Below are 16,090 nucleotides of genomic sequence, written 5' to 3' on the forward strand. Positions count from 1 at the left end.
AATATAAACAGCCTTGCACTGAAAGGAAACTGAGATTAGCAGAATAAATTAAATGAGTAATTCAAAAACACAACAGAGGTCTTTTTGTGGGCAAACTGATAAAACTTCATCTTTCATAGCAGGAGTTTCACTATAGCTTCACTACTGGAAATGAATCTAAGACAAGACAGCGCTCCTTCCACTTCCTTTGTCTAAAAGCATGCATTCAAACCCATGACTTTATGCAATTAATATGTGAACTTTGCCAATACTGCTTCATGTGCATCAGATAATGGAATAAATCTTACAATGCTTATTTTATCACAATTACAACTTTCTAAATATTGTGGTGTTCACTTCTGCAAATACTCTGAAAATCACAAACAAAAAGAACCAGGTAATAGTGCAGTTATTGATTATAGCAACTCCCACTGTTAAAAATATTCTCCTGCCTTTTCCTTTTCAGACACAGGTTTGTTGATTTGTAGTTTTAATGCATTTTATCAAAATAACTGATTTCAGTATCTGCCTTGTGTGTAACTCTGTTGTCCAAGAGCAGCATCTCAAGCCCACCACTATTAATACTATGATCAATAATAGTAATAATACTATTAGTAACAATTATATATAATAGTATTATTGTTATTATATAATTGGTCTGCCTGGGAATTCTTTTTAAAGCCTGCTGCTGTTTGCCTGGGAATTCTTTCTAAGCCACATACTGTTTGTCACCTCTTGTCGGATGGCACAGCTATTCAGAATCCCACTACTGGTCAAAACACCTAAACACGACTGCACTTTTCCAAGACCTTGCAGAACATTCAGCACTTACTTTGCAATGGTTGCTCCTGCAAATGTAAGGACTACACAATCCCCTGGGTACCGTGCTTTCAATGTCTTATTGTAAAAGCAGAGTAAACAGAGGACGTTTGAGGTAAAAATAAATTAGGGTTCTTCTCACAGTGGTGACCTCAACTGCAAGGCATGAATACACAAATATTCAAGCTAAGGCACGTGGAAACTTTCCAAACTCTAACAAGTCCTATACAAAACCAAGTAGGAGAGCTACTTGACTGAGTGGTTCAATGCATTATTCACAACAAAACTACAGCAGTAGCTAATTTTTAGTTTCATCTTCATCAAATACAGGCTGTTTGCACTGACTTGACAACAAAGATTAAAACAATTTTGAAAGTTTTAATATGTAATTTCCAATAACAGAATTTTTATTTTAAAAAACCACATTCACTCATGTCATGGAGCATCCTTTAACAGAAAGCATGTTTTTGTGGTCAACACCAAAACTCCCAGGCATAACACAGAATTCCATGCAATTTTGTATTAAGACAGCCAACATAACCTTGGAAAACCAACTTGCCTCCTTTGTCCTTTACTTCTGTGAGGCACTTTCCTGTTTTACAGAGGAGGCCACAGGTACCTCTCCTCACACATGTGGAATGCTTATGGTTGGAAATCACTTTCTCAACATGAAGTAATCTTCTTTTCCTGTAACCTTAAAGTTACATCTCCTTTTATTCCAGTACATGAAATTTTCCCATGTTAGCTCAGAAGCATTGGTTCAATGGTTTTGGACCAGTTATTCCTCAGCAGCGTTGTGTATTCCCAATTTAATTGACAAGTCATAGTATAGCCACTTTGCAGAATCAGCTGGCTGGAGTATCCAAGGCTTTGACAGAATTCTGCACAATGAGATGATAAATCAAACCAACTGGCCCCCTCTTCTTTTAGGAACTCTAGATCCATTCGCCATTAGTTCTACAGGGATAGCTTTTTATGTATTTTTACATTATGTAACTGTGCATGGAACAAAGCCATAAAATCAAAGTCAAATGGCTCCAAGACTCAAGATGTCAAAATACAAGTTCTTTATAGGTTACAGACAGAAGTGTTGAAGTAAAAATCAACATCAGAAAACTAATCAAGTTTGAAGCTATTTTACTCTTGCTCTTAAGGCTATTAACAACTTTTCGTGGGATATAGAATGTTTAATTTACTACTTGTTTCTGTTTCTATTCTTTCCTTTGCCCTCTTCTGCCACTCCTCATTATCTTGCCCAAATTGAGCAGGGTTCTAAAAAAAGTGACTGGTATTGTTTCTAAAAACCTTTTGTTAAAGGAGAACACTCTGGAAAGTGTATGAGCAGTTATTGAGGCTCTTTTGTCCTCGATTTTGGACCAAGATGTTCCACCAAGCTGTAACTACTGTTCTATCAGACCCCACACTCCCATCCCTTCACAGACATTTAAGGCCAATCTTGACAGGGGCAGCTGGGCGAAAGCTATCAGACTGATTTCAACAGAAGTGTGCGGGAAGTTCTATACCCATGTTTTTTCTAACAGAGCCATGCTGCTCTGAGCAGTGATGTGATGAAAAACTGAAGCCAGGAACAGAGCAGAAACTTCTCAACATAAACAGCAACAAGTTCAGAGCTTTTCCCAGCATTTTAAAGAATCTCAGTTGAAGGACCTCATAAATCTTCTTAATGTAATGCAAACTCAAAGAGCTTGGCTGTTTTTTATGTGAAACATGGTTTAAAAATGGTAGTATAGTAGTAATACACATAGTAGCTTTCTTGACTTCTGACACTCATATTGGGGCAAACTCAGCAGAAATGGCTTCTGCAGCTGCACCTCCAAGTCACCCCCTGCCATGATGTGGCTACTCAGAATTGTAACAAAAGCTAATGTCCATAGTGTCTCTGCTTTTCTAAATTGATCTGTATCAATTTAACACCTGTATCTGTAAATTTAACACCTCTGCTGAGCTTCCTCTTATTACTGCCCACAACACAACCTTGAGGGTGGCAAAAAGCTGAACTGTCTCCATAACATGGTTCAAAATTCATCCATGTAACTCAGACCCTGAGCAAGGCCTCTGTCCTAGTGTGATGTTACGATGCTTGTATCCCCTACCGTCTGTTCTGTGTGCGCTGTATACTGCCTTTAAGACTGGTTCTGAGAGTGAAGCAGGGAAGAAGCACGCCTCCATTAGGAAGTAATTTCTGACTTTTTAGCCTCCCGGTTCATAGTCCAGACATTTTTCCTTCCCTTGGCCACTCAGGGAAGAAGCTGAGTTTGTGGTGTTTATGTGATGATGTTATTTTTCAAAACACAAGCAAATAATGCCCCTCAGAGGAAAAGAACTAATTGGTACTTGCAAGCAACACCATTTTAATTCTCCTGGGAGCTGCCAAAAATAATGACATCTTCACTAAGCCAGAAAAAAACCCATTTCACTAGACCACATTGTCTTCCTCTACTCCTCTCACCTCTTACAAGTGAAGGCCAGGGCCAAGAAAGAGAGAAAGAAAAGGGTTGCTCCTTTTCAGTTTTAACTTAAGTCATGCCAGGCACCTAAAACCTACTGATTACTTCATGCTATCTTCCTTTGCATCATGAGGCAAGCAGGGGATAAAAGAGCAGCATTCAACTTACTATACACTGCAAACTAAAATTACAGTAAACACACAGATGCCTTTACTGCATAATGACAAAGAAAATTCCCTGTATGACCCTTTTAATACAGAAAGGAGCAGTCTCAATGAGGGACCTCAAGACTGAGAGTTGGATTCTGTTTGCTTGCTTAGTATGTGACAAATCTGCAAACTGACCCTGCAAATACAATTTCAATAAAGATGTTCACCATCTGTAATAAAAACCAAGCCTTTAAAATAGATGCAATTCTCCAGGGAAAACATTTATTCAACTGCTTTATAGAGTAAGCCAATTAAGGCCAAATATATTACATGGAAATAGGCTTCCACCGGGTACAAATGAGCTGGCTCAACAGTATACTGTATACAAAATGGTCTTGGAAAGCATCTAAGAAAAGTAAAGCCATATAAGCTGAAAACTGCTTCTTTAAGGCAAACAGAAAGTATTTATCCTTTGTTTCTTAAAAAAAGTATTATTACCAAAATATTTTCTTCACAATTACTTCCATATTTCTAAGTAAAGATTTAAGATTGTGTAAGGATGGATGGAGGATATTTATAGCCACAAAAAAATCAGACACTACTGAAGACTTATATAAGAAACAGTGAGCTCATGACATCATGAAAACTTTAGACTTAGAAATGTTTAGAAAATTATGGGGCAGGCAAAATAGCAAAGCAAGTGATACACACATCACCATTTTCCATAATCAAATTACTGACAACAGTAACTACATAGGAAAAAAATCACATAATTACATATAACAGATGAAGTCTGGAAGCACTGGAGTAAATCACGTTATTGAAACTGCTGAGATGATTCCATATGGGGAGTGCAGTACCTGATCTAAAAGTCACTGAAGTGACTTGAAATTTTGTCTGTGGTTCTTCAGCTGGCAACAAATTTAACTACTGTAACTTAAAAAGCAGTAAGATGCAGCATAGAAAATGAGAATTTGGAATTATTTAACAATGACTTCAACTAATAAGGGCATGGATTTGTGCTCTTCTTCGTCAGCTCACTGTTACATGCTGTAGAGACTACTTGGCATTGCTCCTGAGAACTATATACAGACGCCAACACAATGACGTGTTAAGTATCCCCTAAATACATGCCCCAAAACCCATATGTAATACAGAAGGTAGTCTCTCTGGATTGAAATGTATATATAACATAAATGTTACGCTGTCAACATGTTTATATTACTAATATAATAGAAACAGCTAAACAAATATCCCCTTTAGAAAGAATACTATCTATCTCAGCAAATGCCTGGTATGGTGTCACATCACAGTACATTCCAGTTAAAAAACTGCAATACTGCTGTTTGTTTTACAAATATATGTTTGTTTTACAAATCATACTGGAAATCACATGTTAGCTAAAAACTGCAGTTGCTCATTTCCACTCCTGGGAATCAACTTCACTTCTCAAGAAGTAGAAATGGTTTAGAGTGAAAATTATAAATCTGTGTTGCTGAGAATGGGAACACACAGCTACTTCGATCCTAGTATCAAACCCAGCATTCCTGGTGTAAGGGTGTCACAGCTGTCACACGGTCCTGGGTGGCAGCTGCTGTTTGTACATCCCTGCCAGGGCCTTGGCTGCACTGTAGATCATCTGCCGGCGGGACATGCCCGTGAACACCATGTGCCAGTCTGTCCTGTTCACGTTCAGCACGCTCTTCTCCAGCACTTCGCCCACCGTCACCAGCAGCCCTGACCACCTTAGGCTGTAGTCCTGAGGGGTGAGGCTCTTGGCCTGTGTGTAAAGATGTGAGAAGTGATTATTGAAGCAGTTTGGAATTGGTAGGTTTGCTTATCCTCAGCTTTAACCAACTTGTGCAAGGAATCATTCTTGTATAAACAGACCTACAATGGCAAATTCAACGATGTAAGAATCAAATTTCAGCCTGCCCCGTAATTTGCCAAGCCAATTTTTAGATTTCTATGTATCATGATGCAAGCAACATCTGAAGAGTATAAATTAAAACAGGATACTTAAGAGAGTGAAGACATACTACCATTAACACGAAGTAGTTTTGTTTTCTAAAACAGCCAACAGATGGAATCAATAAAAATATATATTGATATAATATCCGTTCATCCCCAGTCTGGACTGATCCTGCAGCTATTCTGATCCAGGTGAAATGAATAAAATGTAAGAAATTCCCATCTTTAACACAATCTGTCATTTGTTAGGAAGGTTATGCTGTTTAAAATGTTATGCCAGTAGTACCCTGTCTGTTAAGAAAGCTATGCTGTTTGTACCAAAGTTTGTACCCTCAAAACCTTGTTCCAAGTTGTATACCCCCTCTAAAAGCCCGGGTTCCCTTCCCCTTCCGTCGGGCTAGACTGTTGCCATTCCCGCTGGCTCCTCGAACTGCTGGCCCCGCCTAATAGGAAAATCCAAGGACTTCCATGATGCACCGCTCCAAACCGAAGGGCAGTTGCCAGCAAACGGACCCAAAAGCCGCGACCCAGCACAAAATCTAGATAAAAGGGAGACACTACAACAATGAGAAGACCCTCAGCTACCTAGGGACTGAATTCTGCTTCTGCCGCCTCACCATGACCAGAAAGAGACAGAAACAGTGACACCCCTAGACCACAGGAGCCCAGTTGAGTTCCTGGGGATTCCCGCGAGGCCGGAACTCCCGACTCTGCAGTGAGAGCAGCAGATTCATCTTGACGCCTCATCCTCAGCGGCGGCCCAAACGAGAACAGCAACAGGAGCAAGAACAGCGAGAAGAGCAGGAACGGCGACAGGAGCAGCGACGGCGCAGGCGACCCCTCGAGTTCCCCCTTGAAAGAGCTGACTAATAAAGGCCTTTCAAAGGAGCAGGTCTCCTGGCCCATTTTTATCAATCTGGGGACTTGTCTGGGATCTAAGCCACGCCCAGAAGAGGACCAGCAGCCCGGCCTCGGACCTCCTGGACAGCTGGACATCCCGGACCAGAGGACAACACTTGCCAGCCTCGTGGGACACCACTGAGCAGCATCGGTAAGAACAACCGGTGGCAGGAGTGGAGACGAGCGAGTGTGGAGTGAATGAGAGGGGGGTCGGCAGCTCGAACCCCCCCAAGCGATTTCGGACTGCTGAGTACAGCGTTTCCACACGCCCGCGAGGGGGCCGGCTGGGAAAAGCAGGAAGCGAGTGAACTGAGAGTGACTGAGGCATCTCCAGGGGCATAGGGGCCCCGCCCCGGATGTGCGGAGGAATTTAGAGAGTGAGTGACACGTCAAAGAAGTGTGTGGCAGAAAAGGCTTGGGCCAATTTCAAGCGTGCGAAAGGGCTCGAGCAGCGTGAGGCACGCACCACACTGGCTGAAGTTATAGCCTGAAGTGTCACAAGAGACTAGCGCTGGCTGGGTGGCGGCTGGAACCCTAAGGGCGGGTTGCCCAGGCTACTTTCGGGGCTTATGAGTTGGCACTGACTGGGGTAACTACCAGGGTGTGGGGAGAGAAAGAGAGCACTGGCTGAGGCTATGGCCTGGGGCGTCTGAGTACCGGCGGGGTAGCAAAGATAGGCTGCTTTCGGGGTGCTTTGGAGACTCGCTGGGATAGCTGTCAGGATGCTGAGATAAAAGAGTCTGCATTGGTCGGGGGTATCTTGGGTACGCTTTCCGGGATCGAGGGTGTCGTATTGGTCGGGGGTACCCAAGGGAGAGGTACGCTGTCCGGGTACGGAGAGGTAGAACTGGTCGGGGGTGCCCAAGAGGACGCTGTCCGGGTGCAGGGGAGTGAGAGTTAGGGGAGTCCCAAAGTGCGAGGGACTTAAAGGTAGGGTGAGTGAGTAAATCACACGCTGTATGTCCAAATCCTAGCAGTAGGTGGTGGCTGGAACCCTGGGCCCTGGTTGACCGGCTGCTTACGGGAATTTGCCTGACGTACAGGAGAGAAAAGGAGTGCTGGCTAAGGGGTAGTGGCTGAGGCCCTAAGGGCAGGTCACCAGGCTCCCTGTGGGGCATTCCGAGCACTGGCAGGGGTAGTGCCAAAACCCTAAGAGAGGGTCCCTGGGGCTACTTACAAGTGTTCAAAGAGTGAGTCAGAGTTAAAATTTGAGCTGCCCGTCTTTAAATTTGTGTGTGTGGAGGGACACCTTAAATAAATTTAGTTAAAACAAGATCAAATAATTTTTTTGCTTTGTGTTGCCCTGAAGTGAAGTTTCCATCAGGGTAAGAGCACCGTAGTTTTTATTTGAGACCCAGTGAAAATGGGGGTGTACATAAGTAGACTGGAGCCAGTTGAGGAGAAAAGAGAGAAAAAGATAAGAAATATTCCACCAGACAGTCCACTAGGACAAATGTTGGAACTATGGGAGGTTGATGAAGCCACTAAAAGCTTGGACAGCATCAAGATTATCCATTATTGCATAGAGGCTTGGCCTAACCTAGATTTACCTGAAAAATGGCCATGGTGTGGAACTAGAGACCCCTGGATGTGTTCACAATTAACTCAATACTTGAAATCTCGAGGGGATTCAAGTACCGAACAAATACTCTATGCTGCCTGTTGGCAGAAACAAGTAGTCAAAAATGAAACAGCAAAAATATGTAAGTTACAGCAAGGGAAACAAAAGAATGAAAAGCAGAAAAAAAACCCAAGAAGAAGCTAGCCATAATTGGGACCCCTTAGCACATTTGCCTCCTCCTCCAGTTTATCCCAAAGTACTACAAACTATCCCTACTAATCCTCCAACCTCACCTGAAAATCATATCCCACCTTCCCAAACTGTAATCGCTGTTCCTTCCCCAGATTGCCCCCCTCCAATTTATAATCCCTCTTGCCCTCTGCTGTTTCCTAACACTGGTCTAGCCTCCTCTCCTTCACCATCCACAATCCCTGCACCTCCTCACAGCTGGGAGCTGGGTCTGGCACCTAACAGTGCATCCTGTCAGGCAACAGAAAACCCAGAAGGACCTTACAGTAACACCAGGTCAAAAACCAAACTCTTTCCCCTAAGGGAAGTCCCGATAGGTGAGGCAGTTGGAGGAATAGGGTTTGTCAATGCACCTTTAACAGCATCAGAAGTCAAAAATTTTAAAAAAGAGCTGGGGAATCTAGTTGAAAACCCAGTGCAAATTGCCAACCAGATTGACCAGTTTTTGGGCCCGAATATTTATACATGGGGGGAACTAAACTCCATCTTAAATATACTCTTCAATCCAGACGAGGTTCGGCTGGTTAGGACAGTGGGGATGCGCATCTGGGAAAGAGAAAACCGAATGGGCCCCCCCAGTGACCAGAAGTTGCCAGTAGCTGACCCAGGGTGGGACCCAGGTGGAAGAGAAGGGAAGAGAAATATGGAAGATTATAAAAACCTAATAATAAGAGGCATTAAAGAATCAGTTCCCCGGAGCAGTAACACCAAATTAGCCTTTGACGGGGCCCAAGTAAAAGATGAAACCCCAGCAGCCTGGCTGAGCAGGCTCAGACAGAATTTCCAGCAATATTCTAATTTGGATCCAGATAGCCCAAAAGGACAAATATTATTAAAATTGCAGTTTGTCACAAAGTCCTGGCCAGATATCAAGAAAAAACTTAAAAAAATAATAAAAAGAACCAGTATTGATCTCCTAAATTTCCTAGGGGAAAAGAGCCTCAAAGTGTCAAAGAACAAACTGCAGTTTGTAGAATCACAAATCACCTACCTTGGACACCTCATTGAGGAAGGGTGTAAGAAATTAAACCCTGAATGAATCTCAGGTATACTCTCAATCCCAGCTCCAACCACAAAAAGAGATGTAAGAAAATTATTAAGACTATTTACTTATTGCAAGCTGTGGATAGAGAAATATTCCCAAAGTGTTAAATTTCTATATGAGAAATTAGTCCAACCTGAACCTGTGAAATGGACAGATAGAGATGAAGAACAATTAAGAGACCCAAAGACAAAATTATTTTCAGCCCCTGTCCTAAGTCTCCCAAACCTTAAGAAAAAGTTTGACCTATTCATTAACACTGAAGGGGGAATAGCTTATGGGGTACTAACCCAAGAATGGGGAGGACACAAAAAGCCTGTCGCATATCTTTCCAAACTTCTGGATCCAGTTGCAAGAGGGTGGCTGGCTTACCTTCAGGCTGTAGCAGCCACAGCTGTTCTTGTGGAGGAAGCACAAAAGCTGACACTGCAAGGAAAAATCATTGCACACACCCCCCATGATCTCAGGACAGTGTTAAGCCAAAAGGCTCAACAATGGCTGACTGACTCTAGAATTTTAAAATATGAAGTGATTTTAACCGGCACCAGTGATTTAGAGCGAATCACATCAAAAAGTCTAAATCCTGCCCAGTTCCTCTCAGGGGAACCCACACCAAACTTAGAGCACAATTGCCTGGAAATCATAGATTTACAAACAAAAGTAAGGGAGGATCTTGAAGATACACCTCTACCATATGGGAAGGTGCTATTTATTGATGGATCATCTAAGGTAACAGAGGGAAAAAGGGTATCAGGCTATGCAATAGTCGAAGGTACAAAAAGGGACAATTTAGAAGTTATAGAAAAAGAAAAACTACCCCCAAACTGGTCTGCCCAGTGTTGTGAAGTCTATGCCCTCAAGAGAGGATTAGATTTATTAGAACAAGACCAAGGTACAATCTACACAGACTCAAGATATGCATTTGGAATAGTACACACATTTGGAAAGATCTGGGAAGAAAGAGGCTACCTAAATTCAAAAGGGAAAGATCTGATACATAAAGAATTAATTAAATTGGTATTAGAATCTCTTATGAAGCCCCAAGAAATAGCAATTGTACATGTCAAGGGACATCAAAAAAGGGACACATTTGAAGGAAGGGGCAACCAAGTAGCTGATCAGGCAGCCAAACTAGCAGCTCAAAAGCTGGGAGAACCAATAAAAATTCTTACCTTAAATGATGTACCAGCTAACAAAGTTAGTGAACCCATGTATGATGAAAATGAATTAAAAGAAATAAAAAAGTTAGGTTTATACCAAGGAAAGCGAGGAGAATGGCTGACCCCAGATGGAAGAAAATTCCTAAATAAAGCAATAGCTTGAAAAATGCTGGCAGAAATTCACAACTTAACTCACTGGGGCACCCAAGGGTTGTGTGATCATTTCCTGAGAGAACACCTATGTGTAAGAATCTATAACCTGGCTAAAGCAGTTACTGAAGGATGCCTAATTTGTCAAAAAGTAAATCAAAAAGTAGTAAGAAAGCCCACACCAGGGGGAAGACAAATAGCATTAAGACCCTTTCAAAGTACACAAATAGACTTCACAGAAATGCCTCCAGTACAAGGATATAAACATCTTTTAGTTATAGTTGATCACTTAACACATTGGGTGGAAGCCTTCCCTACAAAAAGGGCAACAGCACAAGTGGTAATAAAGATACTACTAGAACACATCATCCCCCGATATAAACTGATAAATAACATCGTTTCAGACAGAGGCCCCCACTTTGTAGCACAAGTCCTGCATGATGTTGTTAAAGCCTTGGGAATTAGGTGGCGATTACATACACCCTGGCCTCCCCAAAGCTCAGGGAGAGTTGAGAAGATGAATAAAACCCTCAAAAATGTATTGACTAAATTAATAACAGAAACTGGAATGAATTGGATAAAATGCCTGCCCCTAGCACTCTTGAGAATCCGAGTTTGGCCAAGGTCAGACATAGGGGCTTCACCATATGAAATGATGTTTGGACTCCCTTTCTTACTAACTCCTTACAGCACTGCAGATTATTTAGAAGGGGAGGCAGCCACTCAAGAATATATAAAAACAATTGGAAAACATTGGCTGATCTTAAAAGAAGAGAGTATCTTCCTCAAACCTCCCCCTTAGACACAGATGTACACCAAATAAAGCCAAGAGACCAGGTCCTAATTAAATCTTGGAACACCACTCCACTAACTCCCAAATTTGAAGGTCCATTCCAGGTCCTACTCACAACCCACATTGCAGTAAAGACCAAAGAAAAAGGCTGAACACACATATCCCGAGTAAACAGACCACTGCCACTTCCCAGTGACTCTGTTACCCCAGCAAAGACTCCCTCCAAATAAACTACCATTAGAGACCCAGACACACTTAAAATAACCTTCAAGAAACAACCAAAGCCCAATTAGAAACCAAAAAAACCCCCTTTGTTCAAAATCTTTCCAAGTTGTTATCAAAAGCTGTCACAAAAAAAAAAATGTTCTCTGTAAGTTGTTGTTCTAAGTTATCATAAAGTGTTAAGCTGTTTTAAAAAAGTTGTGATAATAATATCATTACAGATCTCTCATAGGGCACACCACAGAAAGGCTAATCAAAAACTGAAAAAGAAGTGGGAACACACTGAAAAGAACTTCATAAGGCCAGCTAAATAACTTCCCCAACCCAAGAGGCAAGACCAGGTGAGATTGAAACAACGGTTCATACTGGACTCTTGGGAGAATGATGGGGAGAATCTGCAGTCCCTTGTAAGAGTTCACACTCATGTGAATCCCATGTGTTTTGATATAAAGCAGTATTAAATTAAAAAAAATGCTGCAACATTTAAGCAGTGCCTAATTGGAGAGTGCCTTATAAGAGAATGGTTTTACTTTGATTAGAACCCCAAGCTGAAGAACTAAATAAAAAATATACTCCCATGAATCAAAAACTGCCAATTGATGCGGGCAAAGGCCCGATCAAAGAAATACAGAGGGGACTGAAATGAATAAAATGTAAGAAATTCCCATCTTTAACACAATCTGTCATTTGTTAGGAAGGTTATGCTGTTTAAAATGTTATGCCAGTTGTAACCTGTCTGTTAAGAAAGCTATGCTGTTTGTACCAAAATCTGTACCCTCAAAACCTTGTTCCAAGTTGCATACCCCCTCTAAAAGCCCGGGTTCCCTTCCCCTTCCGTCGGGCTAGACTGTTGCCATTCCCGCTGGCTCCTCGAACTGCTGGCCCCGCCTAATAGGAAAATCCAAGGACTTCCATGATGCACCGCTCCAAACCGAAGGGCAGTTGCCGGCAAATCGACCCAAAAGCCACGACCCAGCACAAAATCCAGATAAAAGAGAGACACTACAACAATGAGAAGACCCTCAGCTACCTAGGGACTGAATTCTGCTTCTGCCACCTCACCATGACCAGAAAGAGACAGAAACAGTGACACCCCTAGACCACACGAGCCCAGTTGAGTTCCTGGGGATTTCCGCGAGGCCGGAACTCCCGACTCTGCAGCGAGAGCAGCAGATTCATCTTGACGCCTCATCCTCAGCGGCGGCCCAAACAAGAACAGTGACAGGAGCGAGAAGAGCGAGAACAGCAACAGGAGCGGCGACGGCACAGGCGACCCCTCGAGTTCCCCCTTGAAAGAGCTGACTAATAAAGGCCTTTCAAAGGAGCAGGTCTCCTGGCCCATTTTTATCACAGGAACAGCACCAGAACTTGCCTTGTTAAACCTCATGAGATTACCATGGATCCATTACCATGGATCTCAATCTGGTCCATGTCCCTGTGGATGGACTTATCTCTTGGATGTGTCACTGCATCCTTGGTTTGGTGTCACCTGCAAACCTGCTGAGGGTGCCCTGATCCGTCTGTCTGTGTCATTAATGAAGATATTAAACCACACTGGTCCAAATATGGATCCCTGGAGGGATCCATTGGTCACTGATTTCTATCAGGACACTGAGCTGTTGACCACAAGCATCCAACCAATTCCTTACCCCCCAAACAGTCCACCCATCAAATCCATCACCCATTCAGACTGGAGGAGCATGTCAAAGACTTTACAGATGTCCAGATAAATGACATCTGTAGCCCTTCCCCTGGTCTGCAACTGAAGGCAGAAGGGGAACACGGGGGCAAGTATCATGGCATTTCTCTAGTCTGATGCCCACCCTGGGCATCTTTCTTCACACAGATTTTAATTTGGGTTAGTCTGTGTCCAGTGCAGATCAATTTCATCAGTGTGTTCCAGCCTTCCTAAAACTAGTGTCTTGCAACAGTAACAGCATATATAAGTTTTTTAAAATATGCAGAATAGTTTAGGTTTGCAAGAGGCCTTCAAGGATTTTTTACTGTCTCGCCCCATGATTTTTGGAATGCATTTTGTAAAACCAGCAAGATAGAGCCAGATTTCTCTTTTTGCTACTAATCAGCTTTTCAAAGGTGTAAGAACTCAGGAAAATAAGAACTAAACTAAATCCCACAAATGTTCACTTTATTGAAATTGGTGCTGCTGAAAAAATCCCCAAAGTTACTCTTTGCTCACTCAAAACAACATCTGAGGATCAAAGCCCAAACAGTTTTGGTTATAAATTCTTCATTGAAACATTCATTTTAAAAGAATTTTCAGGTTAGAGTTAGCTAAAGCATGACTCATTGCTAGGGGTTAGGTTTTGCTCTTTTTACTCTAAAGATTTCTTTCCCCATAAGTTACCAAGGAGACTAAGTGCTGTACTTAAGACTATTTAACAAAACAAAGGGGTAATCGAAGCTCGGAGGCAGGCGTGGGGGGGGGGGAGGGGGGCGTACTGAAATAACTTTGCGGCAGGTCAAGGACAGACCTTGGGGCAGCTTGGCACTCTGGTTTTCGGTTTTCGAGGAAAAAGCACAGCTGGGTTAGTGCTCCTGCTAGAAGAGTTCACTGTCTCTGGAGGAGTCTAGTCCTGGGAAATCTACCATCATCTGCTCACCCTGAAATTCTGAGTTCCTCTGCCACCCTTCGAGAGCTGGGCTAGCCCTGCCCCGCCGTCACAGTTATATCGGCACTGCTCCTCTTGCTACAGCGCGACCTTGCATCCCTCTGCCCTGCTGGGACATCCTGCCATCCCAGCTACCAGCCTGGGACTTTTCCACTGTTTCCAGCTCGGTGCTCTGAGAATCCTACGAAGGAACTGAGACCAAACTGTCCTCGAAGTTCTTGCTACTGTTTTTTGTTATCAATGCTGTATTTGTTTTTTTGTTTTGGTTTTTTTTTGTTTGTTTGTTTGTCTGCTTGCTTGCTTTGTTATACATACTAGTAAAGAACTGGTATTTCTATTTCCAAAATCTTTTGCCTAAAAGCTTTTAACTGAAAAATTATAATTAGAAAAAAGGGGGTAGTAGCGGTGGTGGTTTACATTCTCCATTCCAATGGAAGCTCCAGCTTTCCCTGGCAGATATCTGATGAGATCTTGATATTCCCATATCAAGACACTCATAGATGCTGTCATGCAGCATGCAGTGACTGGAGTAATTCCCAGTCTGTGCCCAAAGAAAAACAAATCACCTCATGAAATCTTCTTTTGGTGGTATTGCAGAACTGCAGACTAGAGCAGTTTGTCCCATTATTTCCCATCAAACGAACCACAGTATTTCCATGATTTAAATATTTTGATTTCAGAATTTTACATCCTTGTCAAAAAGGCACATTTGAAATCAGCCTTTTCTTTTAGGTGCGACTCTGTGTGTTTAGAGGGGAGTCAAATCCAAGCATCAATATGAAAAATGGGAATCTTTTGTTTTTAGGAATGAGTTTTCAGAAAGGACAGCATGCTGTCTGCTTGGTTAATATTTCTTCTTCTTCTTAAATAGGAGAGTGAAACTTGTGCTCCAAAGTGACAGATATTGCAGAATGAGATTCTTGACTAAGAAAAGCTTTACTATGAATGTCTAAAGTTTAAGTCATAAACATGATGCAAAAATATTCTGTATCTTCATTTCATAAATGAAAACACTTAAGTGTAGTAACTTCCAGTAAGAACTGACATAACTAATATTAAAACTCCAGTCTTATGTCTCAGCTATTCATTGGTAAGAAAACCAGAAACTCACCTGCTGAACGTATTGTAAAGGCACTGGTGTTGCTTGAGTGAATGCTTCTAGGTGAATTCCATGAATTGGATCCTCAATTATCAGACATCCAATGTCAAACCACCTGCAGTGATGTGCAATTTTTTTTATTTCATCTCTCCACTTATCTCTCATGATAGTGCATGTGTGTCCATGTAAAATAGACAGAAATACAAATTACACGAAACTTACAAATCAAACTAAAAAAGAAAGCTGGAGGGGTGCGTGTGTGGGCAGACATAATCCCTTGGCCACAGTTATTCTGCTGCAGTTTTCATTCAATCTTTCAAAGAACATTTCTCATTCAAATAACCTTCCCTAACAATTTTTAAGAAAATCCTCTATTTATCACTCACGTTCTGCATTCAGAAGACTTTTTGCAAGTCTAATGCTCTAACAATCCTTTAAATTATTTATTCAGAGGAACACTTCTGCCTGTCTGGGCCACATTAGCTTCATGGTAACAGTTTAGTGGAGCCAGAGAGGAAGAAGCACTTCCATCATCTTTATAGCAGGGAATACAGCACTGGAATGCTTTGACTGGCAACTATTAAAGACAGCTGAGAAAGCCTGGTGGTTCAATATAACTTGCTTCCAATCAATAAAGTAGTTACCAGTATTTCCCTGTCTTCTAATGTTTCCATTTTTATGTATGTGATGAGCTTTTATTTATTTTTTGACAGGTACTCTCATTTTGCTCTATTTTTATATTTAGTATTTTTAGTGCAATATGAATGAGGAATTTTCTAAAGTAAATAGGAAGTAGGAAGAGTTTAAATTTTTGTTTAGTATTTATTTCCACTAGTCTCATTTAGATGTTTTACTTACTTTTCATAGAGGAGTAACTATGACATATGTTATTGGCAGT

General features: G+C 41.9%; 1 protein-coding gene across 4 annotated transcripts in view; it reads right to left on the minus strand.

Moving 5' to 3' along the window:
- Positions 1-3,675: 3,675 nt before the first annotated feature.
- PRRC1 (proline rich coiled-coil 1) overlaps positions 3,676-16,090 on the minus strand; it is a 31,608-nt gene continuing 19,193 nt past the window's right edge. For all 4 annotated transcript variants that reach the window (XM_066338426.1, XM_066338425.1, XM_066338427.1 and 1 more), the window contains 2 exons: positions 15,205-15,307; positions 3,676-5,195 (listed from right to left, as the gene is read on the minus strand). In XM_066338426.1, coding sequence (XP_066194523.1) covers positions 4,986-5,195; positions 15,205-15,307 — 313 coding nt within the window. In that variant the 3' untranslated portion in view covers positions 3,676-4,985. The remainder of the gene's footprint in view (positions 5,196-15,204; positions 15,308-16,090) is intronic.

The sequence above is a fragment of the Sylvia atricapilla genome, chromosome Z, assembly GCF_009819655.1.
Source record: "Sylvia atricapilla isolate bSylAtr1 chromosome Z, bSylAtr1.pri, whole genome shotgun sequence".
NCBI classification, from domain to species: Eukaryota; Metazoa; Chordata; class Aves; order Passeriformes; family Sylviidae; genus Sylvia; species Sylvia atricapilla.